General features: G+C 39.0%; 1 protein-coding gene across 1 annotated transcript in view; it reads right to left on the bottom strand.

Moving 5' to 3' along the window:
• The window catches only part of LOC306758314 (ephrin type-A receptor 3-like), a gene marked incomplete at its 5' end in the record, with an annotated part of 79,540 nt that overhangs the window by 59,452 nt on the left and 1,696 nt on the right, over positions 1–18,392 (bottom strand). The window contains one exon of the mRNA XM_079243610.1: positions 4,778–4,842. Coding sequence (XP_079099736.1) covers positions 4,778–4,842 — 65 coding nt within the window. The remainder of the gene's footprint in view (positions 1–4,777; positions 4,843–18,392) is intronic.

The following is an 18,392-nucleotide window of genomic DNA, read 5'->3' as shown; positions in this document are numbered from 1 at the left end:
TTGTCCATGCTGCACATGAGCGCAGATCCAGCCTGTTTTTCTAGAGTGAATGCCTGATTTAGAGCTTAAAGAAGTAAACGTGTGTACAAGAGTAAAGAGAGAGAGAGAGAGAGAGAGAGAGAGAGGAAAAAAAGAGTGTTAGAAGGAGTAGGTAGGACAGAGCTACTTTGTCTCCCGTCATCTGCTACCATCTGTTTCCACTTTTGACTAAGGCTGTAATTGAGAACACTTCTTGCATGAGTAGAAAAACATTTCTATCAAACACACACACACAGCGCACACACACACAGCGCACACACAAATCTTTCTTGCTCCGTAAAGAAAAAGAAAATAAACCAATATCTTTAGATATTTGATCCATTTACATTGAGGCTCACCGAATGTTTTGGACACACACACATCTCAAAACCCACAAACACAAACTGGATGACTCTGTTTGTGGTGAAGGATGAAAGGACCACCGTCTCCGCTCTAAGCTTCTGTCATCATGTTAAGACTAAAGCTTTGACCTCTAAAGTGTGGAGCATACATCATCTTTGCAGCTGCCAGATAATATAAATATGTGATGTATACACACACACACTCACACACATTGCATGCACCTGCATGTATGAAACAGTGTTTTCCATTCTTCTTCCCAACATATGGACTCTTGGAATGGATCTGTTGGTATCGGATCATTAGCATTAGTGTGAGTGTGTTAGCCAACATGCACCTTGCCTGAAAGTTGCAAATTATAATGCAAACTGCTGGTGATTAAATCTAACCACACACTGTTTGTCCAAGAAATATGAAAGCCGTTACTGACATGAATCGCATGTCAGTCACTAACGAAGATGTAGCAGTATTGCAGTACCCCGTGTATTAAAAAGTACAACTAAAGGGGCACCGCAGTAACCGCTCCTGACCGTTTGTCAGTGTGTGTTGTGAAAATGTTGGGGTGAAAATGTACTCAAGAAAAATCACTCCCAGTCATATTTAACAGGTCCCAATTTTCAAACAATGAAAGAAAACGCCAGACCAGTGATAAGAAAAAAAAAAAAAAAAAACAGCAAAAATTCAAAGAAACCTTCAAACAAGTGAAGTCCAAGCTGACGTTGGATTCTTGAAGTTAATCTGATGTGAAGGCTCAACAACCCGTCAAAGGTTTGACGCATTTCCCCTCTGAGACCTTGGCGCTAAAACAGACCCACATACAGCCGCACACAAACCTGCACACACACCAGCTTTCTCCCACATTCAGATGCTTTCAATCGCCATGGCCTCCACTGTGTATGAGTTGGAGCTCAAACAAAACTAGCTCCATCTAGTTTCTGACCCAACGGCCCCTTCAGCAAAGCAGCAGAGAGGAGTAGAAAAACAGTTAAGATGAAGAAGGGACGAAAAGAGGCACAAATCTGTTTAAGCTGTTGCACCCAGCTGACACAAATGTCCCTGACAGGCTGTTTAAAGTTTGAAGATTACACACAGCATAAAGGATGTATCACTGGAGCCTTGCTCAACAATGTGAGCATGCTGCTGCTGAGATTCGTTGTGATCACCAGCACTCCATTCAATCACAGAACAAAACACAAGACCGAGAGAGAAAAGAGAGGGAGCGAAGAATGAATGTTGGTAAATTACAGGCACGCCTGGCAGCTAAATAGACCCATCTGTGCAGACCCAAGACCAGTCGGACATCACAGGACGGTCACACACACATCCACCCACACAACCTTGCAACGCTGAGCCCCCTGGGAGTGGTGATTAAAGCATTTATGGGAATAGTCATTGAGAGATAAAGAGGGCTTTATGATGTCTTTGTTTATTTCTTTGTAGACAGAGTTTGGAGTGGCTGGATTACTGCCACTTCCTGCTGAGTGACTAATTCCCTCGCTGGCGAGTCTGTTCAGTGTCGCTTTGGCCGGGTGCAAAGCACAGGTGTGTTTAAGGACATTAAAACAATCTCTTTTGCCCAATATCTGCCAACAATACCACAGCTGCTTGAGAGGAAATCTACTGAAAATGCAACTGGGAAATGTTTTTGATAGGCTCAAGAGTTTACACCCACTCTTACTTAGCAACCATGTGCACAAATAACACACACACACACACACACTCACAAACTTCAAACAGCTACGCATTGGTTCAGTGGGAACAGTAATTAACATTTAGAATGAAAACGCCCTCCCTGAACCCTCAATCACTTTGGCCAATCAGCACAGAGCCCACCTGATTGCTTTGAAGTGAAGCAGAGATGTCAGATTGGGGTTTTACTTAAACCATTCACCAGCTTAACATAATACCCCCCCCCCTCTGCAATCATCTGATGGGTACACCTACGAGGACATGATTGGCCTGCAAACTCTTGAAACAAGCTCCGACTTCGACGAGGGAGGCAGAGAGTGGTTAGGCTTGGTCTAAACAGATATGGAAGATGAGGTGAAACGGGAAGGGTTGGGGAGAGGCTGAGCCTCTTATTTTCAAACATCATTAGGACGTATCTGTTTTGTATCCTTCAGTAGGAAAACCCCCACACAGTGACAGAAGTGGGTCGCTTCACTCAGCCTCAGCCACATCCGGCCTCGCACGACCTGGATTAAGAGTGACCTGGGAGGGTCAAGTGTCGTTTTGGACTAATTCAGGTAGACACTGGTCTCATATTAGTGGGAATTGCCTCTCACTGGGAATAATCCCCAGGATTAAGGTTCTTGGGTCAACTAGATAATCCTCTGATATGAAACACGGGGGCTTCTTGCAGCCCTGGCAACTTTTCTTCTCAAAGTACATCACTCTCTTGATGGTTTATTCCCATTTAGATCCAAAAAGTATTAATACATCATTTATCTACAGTAGTATCAGTATTTTTACGAAGCGGACTCCCTTATGTACAGTGTTACTTACAGAAGTACCATTTTGTCTTTGGAAACATTTAGTTGGCTTTATAAACCTGAATAGTGCCTGTTCATAATGTTTAATGCTGTTTGGTTTTTGTCAAACAGATTAAGACACCGGCGTGAACGAATCTACAGATTACTGTGAAGATTTAAAAAGTTTTCCTCATAGCAGACTTCTGCATGTAACATCGGGAATCCACGGTTGAACCCTGCAGGAATTCATATGCCTGCCCTTGGTGTAAACAACAGAACAGAGAAGTTCACAGCTGTAGGATTAACCTGGACTAAACCCTTGCAAACATACGACGCGACAAACAAAAACAAACATAAAAAATGTAATAATCCCTGCAGACCAGATCAAACAGCAGACAGGAAATGTGTTCAGATGTTGACATAACCTGTGCAAAACTAAACAGCTTCAAAAGCAACATGTTGATGTAAGGCATTATCAATTTTCTTCTAAAACCTGTTTCAGAAATGTTTGTTTTGTTCTGTCATTATGTTTTAAAAGAAATGCGTTGAGGTTTAGAAGACGGTGTGTTTCATTTGAATAAAACATTGAAATGAATGTTTCAGTATTTAAAAGGTTTTCTAATAATCATGCATGCTGTTTTCATTTTCACATTTTCAGTCAGAAAAAGCCCAGTAATGTAAGAATGCAGAAAAAGAGAAACACCCAAATGACAATAGCAATACCTGCAAAGACTCAATTCTTTTCAATTGATCAAATAAAGCAGCTAATAAAATAATAGGAAAAATGAAATATGTCCTGTATACTTTTATGTTTAGCAAAATCTTGTTGCTGTTATAAAGAACCGGTTCGTAACTGGTCACCGAGTCTCTCAAAGCAAGCTTGTTATTTATTTTCTTAAACAGTAACATAGGACATGTCAGGTCCCCACATTGTTTATATTTCCAGAAAAAAACAAGAACGAGTCTATTACTTTACTTTTCAGGTAACAAATTTCTTTGACAGTAAACCAACAACCCGTGTGCTTGTTTAGCCCCCCTAACCTGATCCGTATTTAAAGTAAACCTTTCTTGTCTACTCCGGTTTTTAAAAATTAAATTGAACCTCTTTGCACCACCACAGATGGAACATATTTTGCTCTTATATAAGGATCTGAAAGAAAGAGAAAAGAACACATACAAACATCCACTATATGACCACACGATTGGAGAATTTCATTGAGCTGAACTTGATACCCTTAATTACTTGAGAAAATAAGCTTGCTTAGCTCTGCTCACTTCAGCAGCGTCTCTGCTGCACAAAACCATGAAACCGCGTGTGGCATCCTGCAATTTAACACACTGATGCTGAATAGTGAAGGGGAAAGAAAGAAGGAAGTGTGACTCAAGAGGAAATAGAATTAATTCAGCGCCATTCAACAGCTCCTGCACTACAGTGACATACAGATCCCACTCGGTTGAAAGCACTTTGTCGCTCCTCTTCTCTCCCTCTTCCTCTCCTCACTTCTCTGTTGTCATTTTCTGATTCATGGTGGCTGCACTCCAGACTCCCCTGGTCCCTGTACCTGAAAAAGGCTTGTTATGCAACCCCCCCCTCCATCCCCATCCCTTGCAAGTGCACATGCAAATACTTCCTCTTACGTAAGAATATTTACTCCCCCACCTCACTCCATCACAAAACTCGCAGCTCAAAACAAACCAAAGCTTCAGTGCCACCACATTTTCAGCACAGCAGAAATGATCTGTAAATTCCCTCTGCAGACTCCCGATTTAGCATGGAGTGCGTAAGAACCCAGTGCTCTCTAAAACACACACTCCAAAGCTGCTGCGAACCCCTTGAAAACACAACCTGCAAGGTGCGAGCAGTTTCATACAGTTTGGATACGCAAGGGTGCGTGTGTGTGTCTGTGTGTTGTACTGCACATACTCACCCCCTCATTTGGGTAAGCCTCCCAGCCAAGGTCGGCCAAAGCTGACATGGAGTCCAGCAAAGTAACTGCAACAACATGACAAGAAAAAGAACAAACCTGTCAACACCTACATACACATTATTGAGTGTCATTTAGTTTCTTAGTCCCCATTTTCCCACACAGACGTTGCACATTTGTGTCTGTCTTACACCGCATGTTGTATCATACACTGTTTTACATAATGTACAGTAAAATCTCAAAAGCCGTTCTTATGTTTCATGCAAGTCTTGTCTTCCTGTGTTGGGGTGCATCTGCAGTGGAATTACAAGCAGCGTTAAACCTGGATTTTCAACTTTAAGATCTCTGTGGTTGTGATGTTGCAGCTTGAGGTAAAAAAAACAAAAAAACAGTTTCTGACTAAATTACGACCTTTAACATTAACGGTATTGAAAAATCCAAGGATGTTTCTGCTCATCAAGGCTCCTTTCTCCCTGTTGTTGAAGTACTATTATTCAGGCATGGTTTATGTTTTCCCTCAGGTATTTTAACCTTTTCGTTCAGCTACTATTGAAATTCTTTGTGAACACTGACAGTTTTTGGGGGCATTGCTATAACGGCCATCAAGGACAACACATCATAGTAGAATGAATGTACAATACATTTCATATGTTGTTCCCACAGTATGATCTCCATGTGACTGGAAGAAGTGCAGAGAGGTTGCACGGAGGTGAGAATGAAAAATGAGGAGAAGAGGTGGCAGGATGACCACAGGGAGGCAAAATGAAAACCTGCTCAAACTCTGGAGGGAAGTTTTCCACCTGAATGTGTGTGTCACTTGTTAGTGCATGTGTAGGTGTGTGGCTTGGCTCACTCAGGTCCTAATCAAGCCCTCAACACTGCTGACCATCAATATTTAATCAGCATCCATCTGCAGAGACTGCTGCTTCTTTTTTTCTCCTTCTCTCTGTCTCTCAGCCTCACGGATTGTGGCTCTCCTAGATTATCTTTCCTCTTCTGAAATGTTTGAGCCATTACTTACAATCCACAGAGCCGCTGACCCGACGCAGTTTAAACGAACTGGATTACTTTAAAGCAGAATACTTTCTATATTTACTCAGATTTTTGTAAGTTAGCAGCGGTGACTTGAAAAAAAGAACAATTTAGCAGTGCTGTAATGTTTCTTCTCTGAATGCAAATGAAACTAATCACTCAACTGAAGAGGATCAAAAGTGTCTGCTTACAACTTGCTGGTAGGTATAACAAATGAGCTCTTCTCTTATCTGTCCTTTTTTTTTTTTTTCCTGGAGTCATGTCGCTCATCAGCTCTACCTGGCTCCCAGTCCTTCTCCTCAGCTCAGCACACACTGACAGCAGGGAGGGTAGCCATGCTGACTTAGTGACAGTGTGTATATATACCTGCTTTGCGCGGGCGCGAAGACACTCATGCTATGTCTGTGTGCGTCTGCACACACTTGCACAAAGCAGTATATGAGTGAGAAAACGTCCTGCAAGAAAATTGCGCAGAAAGTTATAACAAAGCAAAGAGTGAGACTGCACATTGGAGCCAAGCTGAGACACAGATAGAGAGAGACAGAGAGAGATCCATTAAATGAGACAGAAACAGCAGAGGAGAGGTGCTGTGCAGCAAAAGGTCAGAGTAGGCCTCTACTCTATGCGCCTATTCAGAGGAACTGAAGACCATTTAGACCCAGTACATGGGCTTTTGAGTGGCAGACAGAAATGCGACATAATAGTTTCATCATATATGATTTCAGGACTCAGCAGACAGACACACACACAATGTTTTTCATACACAATGATATTGCAGAGCAGAGATAAAAGCTTATTGACAAGGTTCACTAAAATGTCTGATTCAGATTCACCAAATTAGAACTGATCTTTTATCATCCACCCATTGTGTTCAGTTCAGCGCTTTCAGAGACTGAATAAATCAGTATGCCTTTGACTGATTTAAAGGGCAATGTCACCTAAATTATTTGAAAAATAGATGAAGAATATATTAAAAATGAATTAACCATAGTTTAAAAGTCACTATTTTGTAATTATTGTAAATTTGCATTCTTTTCAGTGTAATAAATGTATAAATAGAAACTCCTAATAATGTGTTATGTGGAATATCTGCACTCAGTCCTCGAAAGCTAATTCTGACACAAAATGGAGCTTGATAAAGTTATTAACTACACCTGTGAGCTACATGTTATTACATATTAAAATATATGCTGTGAAAGACATTTATAGCATCACGGTCCAGATCTGAGGAAACAACAGGTGTGTCGGGGGAAGACGCAACCACAACTATTTCCCAAAGAATTTAAGCCTTTGCTAGCAACTCAGCTAGCCAGAAAGGGATGCAATGGCTGCGTTTCTGTGTAACTAAAACTCTTTAAAGCCTGCTGTGTCCTCTGCCATTCTGCTTTTCATTTATTTTTTGTACATAAAAATGTATTAATCCTTGTTTCAAGAAACATTTTCATCAGCAACAGAAGTTGTGCATTCTTCATAGAAAAAAACCTCGAAAACAAAAAACACCTGCTTATGAGACAAGTGCATCTTTAACGATGAGTTTTATTCACTTACAGCATAGTTTTTACTGGGGTGGGAAAATCGAATAAAAAAATCAAATATTAGGATTTTTTGCTTCACAATTTTAAAAATCAAATTTTAACAAAAAAAAAATAATAATAATTGTTTTTTTCAAACAAATAAAAATAATCCAAAATAAATTTTTTGTAATTTTCTCTGTTTTTATTGATCTTTTTATTTGTCTTCTTGGGTATTATAGCAGCAGAATGATGGTCTGGTTACTGTGTTGTTGTTTTTTTACCTAATTTAAATCAACAAAAAATGACAAGTAAAAAAAGTTTTGTACATTTTTTTGTTTTGTTTTTAGTCTACAAAAATCAGCAATATTGGGGAATTATAAGAATCGCAATTTAAATCAAATCGGCACCCAAAAAAATCTGAATCGAATCGAGATGAAAACATATCGTCACAGCCCTAGTATTTACAATATGAGAGGTGACGTCAATGTAGAGATCAATTAAATAAGCTTTCTTTCTCGTAGCCAAGAAGAGGCAACTACTTTTGTATGAACATTTTCCTACGGAATTGATGGCGAAGCTGCAGGTGTGACATGTAGAGGAAAATAGAGGATGAGTCAAGCTGCTGTGCAGCAGCAGGGTTGCATAATAAAGGTTTCAATTGGGGACCACATGGTGTTAAAAAAGAAAAGACAATGCTCAAAACAACAGACTGAAAAACAGAAGTCTGAGATGACACTGCTTACTTACAGTTGCAGTTTAATTTACATAGTCTATAAACTAATGTTGTTCACCCCAGGGCCAAACTGATTTATCAGTTAGCTGATTTAGCCTTTTTAAAAAAAATGATCAGGGTCGACTTTGCTGTCGAGTGTCAGAGTCGTGTAGAATGATTTCCTATCGATGGAGCTCTGACTCCATTCAATCCTCAGTCCTCACTGCTGTACAGAAGTAAGACTACAGTTGGGCAACATTACAGGGCTAATGGAGACAAGTGAGTTCAAAAACGACGTTGTGAAATTAATGACTCAACATGTCTCCAGTTTGTGTTTAATTCCCTTTGCCATGTGTAATGACGAGATTGTTTTTCATTTATGTTGCATTGCTAAAGTTGTGTTAACTAGCTTAGTTACTCTGTCTGCAGTATATACTGCCCTGCACTGACACTAAGTGTGATCTGTGTGTGTGATGCAGTAAGTGAGGTATGCTAACCTAGCATAGCGTTAGCTGAAAGCTTCAAATCCAGTAAGTAACTGCAGAAATAACATAAGTGTACGACCTATTTGAGAGTACAAAACAACTGTTCATCACTCCATCAGCTGCGTGTTGAGTTTCAGACGAATGATGTGTAGGACCAAAAGGGAAAAATAATTAATGGTTACAGTCTGTCTTCATCAATCGATGTCATTTCACTCTTACTTTTACTTCTCTACTTTTACTTCTTTAGAAAATACTATAACGTGACACAGACTGTAGCAGCAGCCCAGTGTGTGTTGTTGTGAAGTAATAATAGTGTTGGATAATTTGTGACCATTAAATGTTTAAAATGCAACTCTATAAAGACTTTTTTTTTTTTTTTTTGTTTCTAATGAGTCATCAATTGACTGAAAATGTAAGGGGAAAATTTAGGTTAATGGACATGTGAAGGCTACATAAATGTTTTTCCAGTAACTTTACTCATAATGTTACTCATAACCTAAATGTAAAGATAAATCTATCTGTACAGCTGGTTGCCAGAAGTTTCATGCTTTGTTGCAGGTTTTTATACTTGAAAATTCCTCTCTATTGTGAGGACTAAAGGACTAAATATTGTAAAACAGTAAAATCTTCTGTCTGTAGTTGATATTACAATTATTATAGCCTTATATATAATAAGTTATTTTATTCATTTAAATTATCTGGCTGATTAATCAGTCATATTTTTTTTTCTGACAGATATCATTTTTAGTATTGGCCTCAAAAAATCCATATCAGTCGGGCCCTAGTTCACCCCTTCAGTGTTTGTGGTATTGTGTCAGTTTAAGCTTTAGACACCTTTATGATGCCCTGCTATGATGCAATGCAAGTGTAAGAGAGGAATTGCAAAAAATAGCATATCTCATAAGTCTCACTAAGCATATATTTGAAAATGAGCACAGTCAGTGTCATTTAAGAGAAATGACTGAAGGAGGGGAACTTTTCCTGCAGGTTTTTCAGCATTTTTTTTCCTGCTAGTTTCACGGTAATGTGAAGCAATCAATGAGCTGTTTGGCTACTTTTTGAACCATGAAATGCGCTTGGAGATAAAAACATCACTATGAATGCTAGCACTCTATTAACCCTTCTAGTACCACAGTATGACTGACAAGTAGTATTTTGGGTCACTGGTGATGCCGTAGGATTTAAAGAGCTAAAACAGCTTCATCTAAGTACAGTGATATATTTTTTTCCCCAACTCAAAGACGTTTAAGTGTTTAAAGTTTCGATGCTCAAACAAATATATATATATATATATATATATATATATATATATATATATATATATATATATTTATTTTTTTTTATATATGTATATATATATATATATATATATATATATATATATATATATATATATATATATATATATATATATATATATATATATATACATATATATATATATATATGTGTGTATATACATAACATATATATATATATTTATTTATTTATTTTCAAGTAAAGCCCTAAAAAGGCCCTAAAAAGACTAAACTGCATGGCTGTATCTCTGGGGTAAAGTAAAAAGGTAACTTCAGACATTTTGCACACACTGAATTTCTCCATATTAACTGCAAACATTTCCGAGCACTGCCTTGTAAGCTAAAGTGACACTGAAGTCATTACATATTCAAAAGCCATTTTGCAGCCCACAGGGAGAACACACACACGTATAATCCTACACATTGGCACTTTTTCTCTTCTGCTAACACCTATTGTCAATACCACTTATCACTTATAATCAATGGCTGGACTCATCAATAATGTATTAGCTATGGCTTCCTGTCTGCTGACACAACCAGTTTGCATGTAGCCAACGTGTTTAAAGATGAAGAGAAAATGTAGAAAAGAAGAAAATACATGCCACTTCTTTTTGTCAGTATAACCTAACACAGCAAAATCTAACTATGTGTGTATCAATGTCTACATTCTCTCATTCCTTCATCGTCTTTTCGCCTGCTTTTTTCCTCAAAGGAATATGTTTAACTGTGCATTTGAAATCTCAGCCTGGGCCAGGCTCGCTTTAAGCAGGGAGTAAAAACACAAAGCTCATCACTCAGACAAAGTTCATATTCTATATCATGACCCTCCCTCAAACACACAGATTCAGATACAGGACAAACATCACCTTTACTTCCTTTTGTCAAAGCAAATGCCTGGGCAGGACGTGCACATGTGACCTGATTACTGTGAGGGCTGGTTGGTTAAAAAGAGGCAAGCTCTTTCAGTGGTTGCCAGCACCAAACTGTGAGGTTTACGTTCTGAGAGTGAAAAATGAGGAGGAGGTGAGGGTGCACGCCGTGAATTTGGGAAGAAGAAATTCCTCTGCAAAAGCTTTCAAATTCTGAACTGCTAAGTAGAGAAAATGCTGAACATTTTCCTCTCTCTTTGTCTTCTCATCTCTCCTTCTGTGTCTATTTTTCTTCTCACTTGTGCTTCCTCCCTCCAGGGTGTCTGTGTCTCCCTGCCTTCTTCTCTCTTCCTTGCTCCCCCTCTGCGTGCTTATGTCTCTCTCCCACTCTCTCACTGGACAGCATCCACTGCTTCAGCTGGGCTGCGAGAAGCTGTGATCCACCTGCCAAAAAATCAAACAGCGCTGCCAACAGCCAGACTGGCGCACAAAGAGGCCAGGATGCTTAAACACACAAAACTGACTCACACACACACCTCAAGCCTGTGCCAGTGCCGCAACGACAAAGACTGAACAATGAGACCACCACACAGACTCCGCGGCGAGTACAATATGCGACTACATAATGAGTTCATTAGATCTTTTCATCTCACACACATTAACAGTGAGGAAAAAATGGGCAGACCTGGAAGTTATTGTGGAGGCTTGCTGACACCACATTCAACATGCTGGTGCCTCATTGTTTTCCTTTTTTAAAGAAGGATTCCCATTATTTCCTCCTTGCTAAAAAGTTAGGTTTCTTTCTGCAAGAAAATGCTGAGCACAAATTTGGATAATCACTATCCTCTTGAGAAAAACCAGCTGAGAGGAAAAACGTGAAGGAAAATGCAAATACGGTGATGAACATTTGAGATAAAGCGCCGCAGAGCAGCTGCTGTTTTCCAAATACGTCAAACTTCCAGCAATTTTTTTTAAATCTCTTCAAATATGTTTTTTACTTCAAAAAATAAAAACCAGCATATTCAAGTGGTCTTATTATTTTAAAAGAAAGATTCATACAAAAACAAAAAAGAAATCATTACATAAATTTGGTGCAGCAACAAAATGTACAGCCTTTTCAAATTCACAGTGTAAAGTTGAAGCACTTCTGTTAGGATATCCATGATTCACCACTACGGCACATAATATGTAATTCTTCATTAAACAATAAAAAGTAAAGTATATCAAAAGTCTAACATGGTATTTAACTACAATTCATTCATTTAAAAGTCGATTATTTGTGCCACTTATGTTAGCAGGTTAAAATGTCAGGGAAAAAAAAGTAAAAACATGGGATCAGTCATTTAGATCTGTTCACTTATTTAAACTTATCTTAAGTTATTTTTCTGGCATTTCATCATAAAACAGAATTTTATCTTAAGAAAATGTTCAGCGATTATAACAGATCTAATGATTAGCCAATCAGTGCTTAGCTGCTGGTCTCTTGTGTTTATCTTGGTATGGTCAGTTCCCCTCTGTGTTTGTATGCAATAGGTTGATATTCTGTTTTATATCAGACAAATGAAAGCACTAAAAGTCAACTTATATTCACTCACTTTATAAAAAAGAAAAGAAGAAGAAATTGCTTAAATGTGCACGTAACTTTGGAACATTGACATTTATTATGCACATTTCTGGAGCTGCTGTTGTCTAGTGGTGTTCTGCCAGAGAAACCATGCTATACATTCATTTCTTCTGGGACCCTTCATGATGTTGTAGCTGAGTTTTGCTTTACACACCGTGTCACATGCTAGCAAGTGGATATAAACACAGGCCGTTTTGAATGTACACTTTGGCTGACTCTGCAAAGAAACACAAGAAGACACCAAGAGAGCAAAAGAAAGAGAGAAAGAGACAAAGCAAGAGATAAGACGAGAGTCAAGACTTTTACCGTCTGGAGAAAGTTCACAGTTCAGGTAAGATGCAAGATGGATGGGAAATTAGCTGTAAGAAAAGCTGTAAATCACTTTGCAAAATAACTGAGGAACAAGGAGGATGCAAGGCAGAGGCAAGGCCGGGAGAAAGCTGGAGGAAATATAAAACTTTTCCTCCAGCTGCTGTGACGAGTTAGAAAGAATACAGAAAACCGTATCAGTGAAACTGCATGAAAATATTCTGGATTTTTTTTGTGTTTATATGCAGCTTCAAGACTGTACAACTAGATCAAGATAACAAAGTTAACTGAAAGCCAAGAGGAGAGCTCCTACAATTTATCAGACCCGCGGCTTAACACAAACAATAGAGTGTGTGTTAAGTCAGAGGTTTTTACAAGACCGAAAGAGGCCATTCTCACCAGGGGCCATCCGCCTCTGGAACAATGTGATTGACTATTGATTACACAAACAAACAAAAGTGTTGTGATCTTTTATCCCCCGTCAGAAGATTAATAAAGTGTTTTTTTCTGTTTTCATGTCATTTAGATTCATTTGATCTTATTTAATTTCATTTCAGGAATACCTAAAGGGAAAACACATAGAATCTTTTCTGACTGGTCTCTACTGCCAGAAGAGTGTTATTTTAACTTAGCAGTGAAATATAAAAGTGGAGACGAAGTAAGCCTAAGCCTTCCACATTTCCTTTAGGTTCATAAAATACACAATACAACTTTTCTTGTGGGGTAGATTTACTTGCAGCTGCACCAGCAGACCCACACATACTTTAATATGTCAGCATTAGTCCCACCACGCACTGGACACTCCACTGAGAACCCAGTACAACTGGTGAGATAGTTGTCAGGGCAACAAATGAGAGTGGGATGAAGGAGTGAGAGGACTTGAGCTCTGAACTTTAGGAATAAACGGGCACCCCACCAAGACTGCTACACTCACTGACTTCTCATCAGTCCACTCATCCAAAAACCACCAGAGGCTCTCGGCCAGTCCTTCATTTATCTCCCTCTATCCGCTCTCTTATCCTTTCTTCATGCTATTTTATTGAAGCTATGTGTTTGTCTATGTCCTTCTTATCTCCAGCGACTTTTGCTTTCTGTGATTTTTGGTCATTATCACCTAATTAGCACCATTTCCCATCACAGATTAGATGTGCATGGTGGGAATATCACATTTTATCATTCATTAGTGGATTTAGATGTTTATAGACTATTTTATTGATGTTAAGCCCTTTACATGAATGGAGTAGATATCTTATATAAAAAGATAAGTTGTGGATAAATGAAAAGCTCTATTAAGTGATGCACAGAAAAATCCCATCAGTAAAAAATTCTTTGTATATTGTAATGACTGACTTTTTCCCTGATTCAATTGTCTGTTTAAAGCTTAAAGGTATTTCCCATTTCATACTTAAATCGAGTGAGTTCTATATGAAAAAATTTGATCAGCTCTTTGGACATTTCAGGCAATATCCTGTGCTGTTTGGTATGAGGGATGTGTTCTCCCGAAGCAGCCATATCCAATTCATTTTTCTATGATATTTTCTTTTGGGAGGCGGTAGAATCTAGCGTGATTTCAGAGGGAAAATGTTATTATTCTTGGAGTGTGATCGCCGTCTGCAAAGTGAATCCATCTATGAATAATTCAACAGATTTAAATTAAATTCTAATCCCAATTCTTCTTTGATTCACTTCCATTTCCTCCCCATTTTTCCAAGCCATTCCCTATCTTATGTTGATCCATTACACTTCAACAAGCATAGATTTAGACTCTGCTTTGCCATGGACTGAATTATGATAATTAAAGTCAATTATACTGAAAATCGTGCCAGGTAATCAAACTTATCATTATTTACATGAGTGATAGACAGGAGCAGATCACTGAGGGTAAAAGCTGAATGCGCAAAACAAGTAAAATTCAATTAACTTTTAGCATGCATGCTTAAGTTAGACACAGGTTTTTAAAAAGCATCCCTCATTTGTGATACAGCACACAAATGAAACGATAAAAACTGTGCGCAGGGAATATTAACAATTATGTCCTCAAGTTGAAAAACAAAGTGATTAAAGTTTGATTTAATTTGATGTTTTGCCCTTGTTTGACTCAACTTACTTTATAAAGAAAGTCAACTACATAAGAAAGTTTAGACAAACACTACCTTTTAAATAACAATGTAAAAATCATATTAAAACCTTCGAACTTCTTTAGCTATCAATGCATTAAAAGATCACAGCTCATCAGAAATGTAGACTACACTGGCACATTATTCACAGTATATGTTGGAACTGATCATCTTACACTAGGATCTAGTAAATTACACACCAGTCAGCCACAATGGTGACAGTAGTGACCGGAGATGAGAACGGTAGAAACCATCTAGTGGAAATACAATGTTCTACTGAGAAGCATTCCTGGCATTCAAAGTGATGTTGCTGTGACGCCCATCTAAACATTCAAGCAGACCCAGCAGAGCCCTCATCAGCAATCCCCAACAGGACAATACACACCTCTTACATAGCTAAAAAAAATGCTCAGGAATGGATCACGAAACACAACCAGCCTCCAAACTCCCAAGATCCCCATCAGATTGATTGTATGTGGAAAAAAACCCAGAACAAGACAGATCAATGAAGCAGCGAAAAAAGATTTGTGACAAACCTTAAAAACAAGAGAGGAGTGAAGCATACTGTGTGACCTTTAAAGATCGAATACAAATGAAAAACTGTTTATAAAAAATTGATAGACGTGATGAGCTGAAGCTTGTTGAGCTTGCACTATTGAACCTCTATCGTAGCAGAATGCATATTAGCCTTTTGTGCTATTTCACAGAAACTGACAGTACAGGCAGACCTGAAAAGATGATATTTTGACAGACAATGACAGGAGCACTGCACTAGTTTGTTGCTTGAAGAGGCTCTGGAGTGTGTGTGTGTGTGTGTGTGTGTGTGTGTGTGTGTGTGTGTGTGTGTGTGTGTGTGTGTGTGTGTGTGTGTGGGTGTGTGTGTGTGTGTCTGTGTGTGTGTTGGTAATGGTTTGTCTGGACATGGTGGCTGAATGCTTACAATGTTGAACTTTGACACCCTGTCAGATCCACTCACTTTTTTTTATTTTTATTAATAAGCCTCCTTCACCAGCATACCCACAACTCATCAATGGCAAGAAACACCAAACATACACATAAAAATAATGATGCACATAAACATAATACTCACAAGCACACCAACAAGACTCTGAAAATCCAGAAATGCCTTGCAGTACAAACCAAAGACGCATGTCTCTCTGAACACACACTGAACTGGTCGGTTAATGAAGTGAAGTGAAACAGCTATTGAGAGCTGAGTGAAGAGCGAACAGCACAATCAAGGTTTAAAGCTAATTGTGCAAGAATGCCTTTAAAGTCTTTGGATGTGCTTTCTCTCTGTTGTTGACCTTTTTGTGCTCTTTTCTTTAGACATTCCCTGTGATGAGACAACAGCTTACACACATGCACACACTTGTGTGTGCCTGTCACACAGTGGTTGGTCACAGAAGGGTAAATTGGTCAGGAGTCTCAGGAGTGGGCCACAGTGGAGGCAGCTATGTAATTGCATGGTAGATAAAAATGCATTTAGACCAGATTGTATTGGTGATGTGCACGTCAGGAGAAAAATCACACCATTTGTGACTCGTAATGCATCTAAAAAGCTGCAAGAACACGCTAAACACCAGAAACTTTCAATATAATCATCCTCTTCTGTACTAGTCTTTTCAAGTTAACCAGCATCGTCTGTGTGATGGTGTATTTGGATACACAACAAGCCCCACAGCCCCCATAACACAAACCTGACCTGCAACAAACATGGGAAACAGAGACGGAAACAAGCACATTCCATTCAGACAAAAAAACGTTCAAGACAAGCAGTAAATGGAGAGGGAGTGAGTGGAGGAGAAGAGGAATGCATGTTTTCAGCTGGTGGATGGACTGCAGTCAAGGCCCACTGATCAGTGATTTGACCAGTGGTTAAGGGCTTGTTGAGTGGGGGGGTTCAGGAAACTGCCAGCGGCGAACCGCCATGTATGTCCAAAACCAGCTACAGCCTTCAAACATTGCACAATGACAAAAGGCTTCGTTTGACATAAATGATGTCGGCATCTGATGGGAATCATTCAGCCTTAAAAACCATTCAACTGCAATTGTAGCTGGTTAGGACACACCCTCCCTCATGGAGAAAAATAAGTTCAGCCAATGTCTGGGAATGAACTAGAAAATAAAAAAAGACTCCCGTTTTAAAAACAGGGAATCCCTTAGCAAATATAATTGCCTGTGCGCCTTGGGTCTAAAGCCACATGGAAACAAAGTAGTTTCACAGGTACTGCGGCTGCTCACCAGCTGCATGACACATGATTGGCTGAAGCCTCCACTCACACACAAACTGTGTGCTACTTAAATCCTGAGATGCTCAGAAATCCTCACAATCCTCTGTGGATATCTTCACTTTGAAGTGATGGACTGATAAATTAAAAAAAAGTTATGAGAATAATGAATTCGTTTGGGTTATCATTCCTCCTTCATTTCTGACCAGTGCAGTGGAGGTCAATTCCTCCAGTAGCAGAAACTCATTTATAAACATATACATTTCTAATCTGGAATAAAACTATACGAATGGGTGAAGAGATGTTTGATATTTCTCCTAGTAAGATGTTTACACACAAAAGATTTGACATTTATGATTTTTTTTTTTTTTCCAAATCTTAAGGTGAAACTAAAACATGTCTTCACTTTTAACGCGATAAAACTCATGGCTGAATGTATTAAATGGATTCTGAATCACCCACTGCAGAAACGAACGTTTAATTTGAGGTTTTATAGGATAATTGATCAGAAAACAGGGAGATTCATGATTGTCACAGTATCGTTCATAAACTTCTTGAATGAGTTTTAGTTGGTGTAAGAAAGTACAGAAATGTATAACAGCTAAAGAAGCCTCAGTTATAATTTATATTCAAATTCAGGCTTTTGACTGTAGAAAAGAAGTCTAGCCTTTGAGGGTCATGTTTTATCCTATAAATGACTTTCTTCTCACCCCTCAAGCAATGTGATCTGTTCTGAATGTGTAGAAAGAAATAAAAAGAAAACATGTCCGCAAAGCGCTGCTGCAGCTGGTCTTCCCACCAGATCAGCTGCTGTTGTGATCTCGGTGGAAAACTGCATCCGACTTGACTGCAGTCTTTTTACACTCCATCTCTTGTGTCGCTGGCAGTTCTCGTCAGCCAATGTGACACAAGAGGAGGAGTAGGATCAAAACACAACAGTGAAGAGATAACATTTAAACAAAGTAAAAAAAATAAAATAAAAATCTTAAAAACAGAATATAATTGCATTTTTCTCCCACTAAAAGGTTTGGTGGGTTTTAGTTCAGATGCTGAGTTGTTTAGTTCATTTTAAACAGCACGTTGGTCTCTGTTCTTCTTGTCCTTCTTGCATTTGATTTACCACACCTTACCCCCCTACACACTCCATACCAGGCCCTTACATGCACACACACACGCGCACTGATCGAATCCATGATGAGGTGAAGCCCTCGTGGCAGAATCTTTCTCTGTCACCGACTTGTATTTATAACCTAATCTATCAGTGAGCTCCCAGAATATGTGACACTGTTCTCTGACCACCAACTCCCCCTCCGACCATACATTAAGACAGGATGACTGTGGGTGGGTGGTGGGTGGTGGGTGGGGGGTGCTTGTGAATACACATCCAGTTTTGCTTGTGAATGTGGATATAGAGGCTTCAAGTCATT

The sequence above is a fragment of the Telmatherina bonti genome (genome assembly GCF_933228915.1).
Source record: "Telmatherina bonti genome assembly, chromosome: 7".
In the NCBI taxonomy this organism is placed as follows: Eukaryota; Metazoa; Chordata; class Actinopteri; order Atheriniformes; family Telmatherinidae; genus Telmatherina; species Telmatherina bonti.
The sequence above is the reverse complement of the archived record's forward strand: the minus strand, read 5'-3'. Positions and strand labels throughout refer to the sequence as shown.